The sequence below is a fragment of the Aythya ferina genome (assembly GCF_964211825.1).
Source record: "Aythya ferina genome assembly, chromosome: 9".
Classification (NCBI taxonomy): Eukaryota; Metazoa; Chordata; class Aves; order Anseriformes; family Anatidae; genus Aythya; species Aythya ferina.
This window is the reverse complement of record NC_140305.1, coordinates 12116736-12123716: the sequence shown is the minus strand read 5'-3', so window position 1 is coordinate 12123716 and position 6981 is coordinate 12116736. Positions and strand designations below refer to the sequence as shown.

The window sequence follows — 6981 nt, the reverse complement described above, 5'->3', positions numbered from 1 at the left end:
CACTCTGTGAGCAGACTGATAAAGGTGCCACCAGACGCCGAGTCTCACCTAGTGACACTCCCCAGCTTGGTGTTCAACAAGAAAGAGTTGAGCTTAGTAGTGACAAACCTTCAGCAATCAGTAAGAGTCACACCGATCCTCTTCCCCCTGCAGCACCCGAGGACCTGCCTCAGACCACACTGAGCCATCCCACCGCCCTTTCAGGCCAGCCAGGACTGCAGGCAGACAGAAAGCAGAACCCAAAGCTGCCCAGCAGGGCTTGTAGCGTTTGTTTTGGCTCCTGTGCCACTTCTGCAGAGCACCCTTTTGCTACCAGTTGAGCAGCAGTTGTACCAAGAAAACAGCAGCCAGCAGCACTGGCACACCAGCAGCCTCTTACCCACTCCCCAGGCACACAGCTCACACACCCAATTTCAACCAAGGGCCTTTTTAATAGAAGTTTGTATGAACACGCTGTGCTCAGGTTCATTTTCTCACATGAATTGCTTTCCGCAGCCTTTCCCAGGTTTGCCCATCCTTTGCCCTCAAACCCCACACACAGCAGCAGGGCACGCTGTGTCACAGGCTCCAGTGGAGCGGAGAGGACGCGGTTACTTGGCAAAGTTACGGGTGCTGCCACAAATCTGCAGGTCAGCGTGGGTCAGCCCCGGTGCTTGCAGTGCTTCAGCATGCTCTGTTTTGACCCCAGGCTTCCCAGCTTCCCATCCAGCTGCCGCTCTGTTCGGTGAGCGGCGGCACAAGGAGCTCACCCGCTGCTGCAAACCCTCACATGCCCAGCAAGGCTCAGCATGGCACACAGGGCTGTGGGAAGGGCAGCGGGGAAATTCCAGCATCGTCACAGAAAAGCTCGCTGCAGAGCAGGAGCGCTACTCTTCCACCAGCGGGGGCGGCGCCAGGTGCAGCTGGAAGGTCTCGTTCTGGAAGACGCTGCTGGTGGCGGGGTCCCCATGCGCCACGCTGAGCAGCCCGTGCTTTTCACCATGGGTGCGGGACAGTTCTGTCAGGAGAGCGAGCTGCAAGACAAAACCCAGACAGCGTCAACTGAGGCCCCTGAAGCACTTGTGTAAGGTGCAGAAGGGCTCAGAGCTCGCAGGGATCATCTCCTGCTGCAGTTAGAGAAACCTTAACACGTGAAGAAAAAGCTGTGCACAGTGACCCTACAGAAATCTGCAGCACAACAGTCTTGAGCTGAGCAACTTTCCACGTGTCTTTGGGTTATTTTTAAATTACATCATTGGAAAACAATCCCAAAAAGAGCTCAGAGTGCCAAAAAACGCAGCCAGAACAGGCAGGAGGCACAAGGAAAAAGCCAGGGACAGAGGGAGTGGCCCTGCTTGGCCGAGCAGGGCAGCACGCAGGGGACAGGAGGAGGGGATCCTCTGTGCATAGGAGCCACACGGATCTGAAAAGTACCCGAGAAATGTCACCCCATGGACTCTTTCAGGCCCAGCCTCAGAGCCAGAGGCATTTCCACTGTTTTGCTGCCAGTGAATTTCCTCAGCTGTCAGAGGCAGTGTGGATGCCTTGTGATGCTGAACAGCCAGCTCTGTGCATGCTAAATTGCCAGCACTGAATGAAACCCAAGAGAAAAGCCAAAGCCCACGCTGCCAGTTCTAATGAGAGGCCTGGCAACACACAAAATGCCCCACACCAATTGAGAACGGGAAGGAAAACGGGTGGTACGTACTCTGGAGGTTCCTCGGTTGAGTCGGCAGAGTTGGTCGAAAGCTTGGATTTGCTGAGGATCTAACACAGACTCTGAACCTGTCTGGTGAAGAGAATGAGAAGGTTACAAAAACAATAAGGTGCCAAGTTCACATACACAAATTTATCCCTGCCCCTGACACTGGGCCCAGAGCAGCCAGTCTGCAGCCTGGTCGGGGAAATAAGGCCACTTCCCTCTGGCTGCAAGTCACTGCGAGCAGCGCTGTGTGACTTTGGAAAGGAAACCTTGCTGTTGAACAAAGGATGCTGAGGTGCTGCTGTGTGCACAATGACTCGGGCGGGGGAAGGCTGTAGCTGACTGCAGACAAAGTTACGTTTGGGGGAAGAAAAAAGAAAAGGAAGAGAGGAAGAAAAGGGGATGGGACCGCAGCCAGCCGGGAAGAGAAGTAAGGTGTCTCCCAGGACGAGCAGCCTCTCCCGAGCTCCCCCAGGCCTCTCTCTCCCTGTGGTCCCCCAGGTCCTGCTCACTCCCGGCCGGCCCGGCGGCACGCTGCCATCAGGCACAGCCTGTGCGGGGCTACGACTGGGAACAACAACTGCTCAAATGATTATTATCTGCTAACAGTCTCCCTCCTAAGGTCTGCTTTTCCCCTAGTGGGCTAAAAACTAGGAAATGAGGAGAGAAAGGGTGTGGGGAGAGGAGGCAATTCATGCGCCAGTGGCAACCACGGCCCTTGGGAAGGCAGCCCCAGCAGCGCAGGCTGCTCCTGTGCAGCTCTGGGGGCTGCTGCAGCACCGCGGGTAAAGGTAACAGAGATGCAAACACAGGTGCCACGGTCTGCAGCAAATTATTAGGCAGGAAGGGCAGAATGCGTACTCGAACTGCTTTAAAAGGCATTATTTAAATGTCCCAGGGAGGGATGACACAGTATCACGGATTCTCGTAAGGTTTGTTCCATTTCAGCACATCACGATGTTTCTATTTTGATTGTTTCAAAAGCATCATCAAGGAGCTACGACAGGAGCCAGGGAGAAGAGCCTCCCTCATGAGCAGCAATCTGGCATCTGTCGTCTCTGGGGATCTATTTTTAAGGGAACATTCAATATTCATTCTTAAATATTTTCCCCAAAACACACTTCCCGAAGGCTATAAACCCAAAACGCTACAGTCCTACAAGCGACTGCTCACTGAAGTTGAATTTACCTTAACTTTTTGGCCACAGAACAAGCCCAATTTGAAGACACAGCATGACTTCGAGGAGCACGGCCAGCTGGGCTGAAGGCTGAACCAGCCCCACAAGGGCAGGTGGAGCTTTGCTGCTCCCTGCAGCCCGGCAGGGTGGCTGCCAGGCGGGCACGTCCTGCTCCTCTCTGGCTGCTGCTGCTCCTGCCACCACGAGGCCTTTCTCCAGGGAGGATTTCTCCTCCGGGGTTGCAGTGCTGCAGCAGCCAGCTGCCTTTATGCTTCTCATGCTCTGTGGCGTGTTTAAGGACCACGTTCAAAAGCTCCGTGAAGACGACTCCCAGTGCTACGTGCAGAAATACAGCACACGCTACAGCAACCTGGTGCAGGAACCCTTCTGGCTACTGCACAAGGACAATCAACCAAAACAAACTGCTTCACAGGAAAGTTACGGTGGACAAAACTCAGTGCACAAACACCACAGGGAGCACACGACCACCAGTCAGAGCAAGGCACTGGCAGCAGCCTTGGCTTTCCTGGTCCCAGCAGCAGCCCGCTGCTCCCTGCAGCACCACAGCCACATTGGCCCTGGTATCAAGGAAACTCCATCTGGGAATGGTTTATTCAGAGCCTTGGTGGGGTTGTTTACTCCCCATTAGCACCTTTACCTGCCCCTATCTTCTGGCATCTCCTCCCTCACGTGCCCCCATTCCTACTGAGCTCTGAGCAAAGCCCAGCCTGGGCAGAAGCTTGGCATGCATCCGCCTGCCTCTTCACCACATGAATGTCCTGGAAATGCTGCAGGGCTGGAGGGCATGGCAGTGCTCAGAGGGAATGCACCCAACCTGCCACACATTTCCTGAAACCCACGTAGGCTTGTTACTCTTCAAGCCCCGTACACTGTACCTTTGATGCTCATCGAGTGGTTTGAGACGAACAACGTCCTGACTACAGCTCGCTCATGCTAGGAGCTTGCGCTTAAACTCATTTCTTCCCCTTCCATTACATTATTTATATTGTAAATAACTATTTGTAACCACCAATCAAGGAGCCAAATGTTGATAGTCCCTGCGCAGATGGCATAGGCTTTGAACCAGAGAGCCTGTGACCCTAAGGGTCACACATCTGCAGCTGACAGGGCGTAGAGGCACTCCCAAGGGCCATGCAGGTCATTCCTACTTGGGGGAAAAAAAAAAAAAAGAAAAAAAAAAAAAAGAAAAAAAAAAAAAAAAAGACAAGACTATCAACAGAAGAACAAGGAAAAACTGCCCTCCGCATTTGCTGTGTGGCCACAGGCATTCAAGGACAAGGAAAATGCAATATAATTGGCCTCCCCTCTTCTGTTATCTCTCTACCACGCGTATGTAACTATCAATCAGGCTGTTCTCCAGGCTGATGAGCTGAAATATTGCAGGCAACTCTTGCTGTTGTCATGGGAACGGCTGCTGTCAGGCCTCTTCCTTTTTTAACCGTGTCACTAAAGGCATGTTTCCATTCAAGAGCTACAGGCAGGCTCTCAGAGTCCAGCATCAGCACTCAGGCGTTAGTGGAATCTGCTCAGCTCCTCCGCTCACCCCCCAACGCAGCCACGGCCTCCAGCACTACCCCGGGGCCACTCAGCTCATTATGGGCTACATCAGCTCTGAATCGCTTCAGCTCCTCCGAGCCCTTTCCAGCCCAACCCTCGCACCGCCTCAGGAAGGTCTCAGACTCGATGCAGAATCCAAGAGACTCGGTTTATCCCCCTGAGACGCTGGGCCAGCAACCCGAAAGGTGCCTTTTTGTCATACTGAGATCCCACCACTATAATGCTAATCTCTCGTAGCACATTTTGCATGCACGTATTCCACCCCCCTCTGGTAGTCACCACACCACCCTCCTAAGCCTGCAATTATCTTTAATTTAACAGCTACAAAATCCATCATCAGCTCGTGCCTAAGCAAAGCAGATCATGCCGCAGTTGTAAGCAGAGGCACTGATAACAGTCACACCAAGAGAGCCATCTAAGTGCTGCCTCTCGGAGCCACAGCTCCCACACAAGACATTGCTACATCCATCTGACAGCGTGTTGCTGCACCGCATTACCTTGGAGAGCCGCTTCCTAACACAGGACAGATGCAGCCAGAAGTCCTGGGGAAGGTTTCGGGATTCCTAGGAATAAAAGCAACACCTGGCTCCCTCTTTTAAAGAGCTGAGCCCACCGGCACCGGCCACCAAACCTGCCTCCTGCCAGCCCTCCCCTGCATTGACAGGACGCGAACTTCTCCATGCCTCCAGTAAGCAGCCTTACAGAGCGGTACCCGCCTGGAGTTTTTTAATGTAGGATGAGCCACTTCACACAAGGCTAAGGAAATCTGCTGCTCTTGCCCAGGATTAGGACCTGCTGTTCTCACGGTGCTCCCAGAGCCATGGAACAATCACATGAAAGGACAGCAAAGCAGGCAGGCTGCTGCTCTGACCCACAGTCATTAGAGAATTGTTAACTCCAGAAAACCTCAGGCAACTCCTCACAAAACAAAGATGTGTCGCTGCGGATCCACGCCCCTGGTACAGGACAGACGCAGCCCAGGCGATCCCCTTGGAGCGGGGCACCCAGCCCTGCAGGCCACGCCAGGCAGTGCTGCAAGCAAGCAACATCTTTGCTGGGAGGACGGCCTGGGGCCACCACAGCAGCATGAGGTGCTGCTTAGTGTCGGCACCCACCTCCACCAGCACGTGCAGGGCTCCAGCCGTGGGCACGGCGCCGGTCCCTTGGGGCTGGCAGCGCTGCGAGCAGCAGCTGCAGGGAACTGAAGCACTGCCTCACCACAGCCCTCCTCTGATCTCCTCGGGAGCAGGACGGGGAGGGCAGGTGTCTCTTGGTCCCAGCTGAACTTCGCTGAACTTCAGGAGCAGAGCTCCCACTCGAGGCAAGGGAGAGGAGAGGCTTAGCAGTGCACTGGTGGCCCCACTGCTGCTGCCATGTGAGGTACTGCAGCGACTGAGGAGGGGGGAGGAAGGAGAGCTGTCTGTATGGAATATCCAGAAAGCACACTGGCATCCCTGTTCTCCCTGTGCTCAGCAGCTCACGCTCACGCCAGGCACTGCTGGAATATTCCCAAGGACTTCTGCTGCTGCCTTCAGCCAAAGGAGCAACAACGCTGCTCGGGATTAATTAGATAAACAAAAACCACACAGCCTCACTATGAGCATCCTCACTGGACACTGTGGCCCAGCAGACAAAGCATTTATAAATAATGTAGCAGGCTCCAGGGGAAGCACAGCAGCGTGTGGAATAAACACCACATTAAATGTTGCCCAACTACCTGTGCTCGGTCTGATCCCAGTTCGGTGCCCAAGCCCAAGATAGTAAAAGCATCACGCGAGACAAATAATTCACTTTCTAAACATGAGTTATGGAGGCTGCTTGACAGTGTTCCACAAGAGCTGGGCACAGAAGACTAAAGAGGTGCGGTGTCCTCTCAGTGGCAGGACTTCAGGGCGAGAAAAGGAAGGACGAGGTGCAGAGGAGAGAAGTTCTACCCGGGGTGAGAAGGATTCGCTAAGGCCTCGTGTCAGGGGCTGGTTGATAACATGACCCCAACCCTCCATGAAAACGCAGACACCTCTGCTATCTGTCCCCTTCAAAGCCCCTGCCACCCGTGCATTAACCTGCTGCTGCTGAGGGAGAGATGTTTGTCTACCACCTGTACTTCTGAAGGCTGCCCAAGACAGCCAGTGACCCCTTGGCTCCCACACCACCACTGGCCCGGCCGTAATTCCCTCTCATAGTCTCCCGCCTGGGGACTGCAAAGTGAAACAAAACCTCAGCTCCCGCTTATTTTGCTCCCCTCTGAAGGGGCATCAAGGAGAACGGACAGTCTTGTAGGGCCTTCCTGTCCCCTAGCAGTTTCTCATTCCTCAGCTCAGGAGGAGCACAGAGCCCAGGGGAGCAGCAGCCACCGGGAGCACCGAGCACCACGCTGGCTCTGGACAAGCAGCCTCCACTAGCAGACAAAGTCACGCCGTTTCTTTCCTGCCTGTGCTCCACAGCAGATGTGCAAAGACAGGCTGAAAGCCTGCAATGTCACACTGCAGCCCTGCAGCAAGCGGTGCTGGTTCTCGGGGAGCAGGCACACGACTGTCGAGCGGCG

General features: G+C 54.4%; 1 protein-coding gene across 1 annotated transcript in view; it reads right to left on the bottom strand.

The window, feature by feature from the left end:
- Nucleotides 1-411: 411 nt before the first annotated feature.
- The window catches only part of VPS8 (VPS8 subunit of CORVET complex), a 75952-nt gene continuing 69382 nt past the window's right edge, over nucleotides 412-6981 (bottom strand). The window contains exons 44-45 of the mRNA XM_084529861.1: nucleotides 1688-1768; nucleotides 412-1013 (exon numbers count right to left, since the gene is read on the bottom strand). Of these exons, the coding sequence (XP_084385987.1) occupies nucleotides 867-1013; nucleotides 1688-1768 (228 nt within the window). The 3' untranslated portion in view covers nucleotides 412-866. The remainder of the gene's footprint in view (nucleotides 1014-1687; nucleotides 1769-6981) is intronic.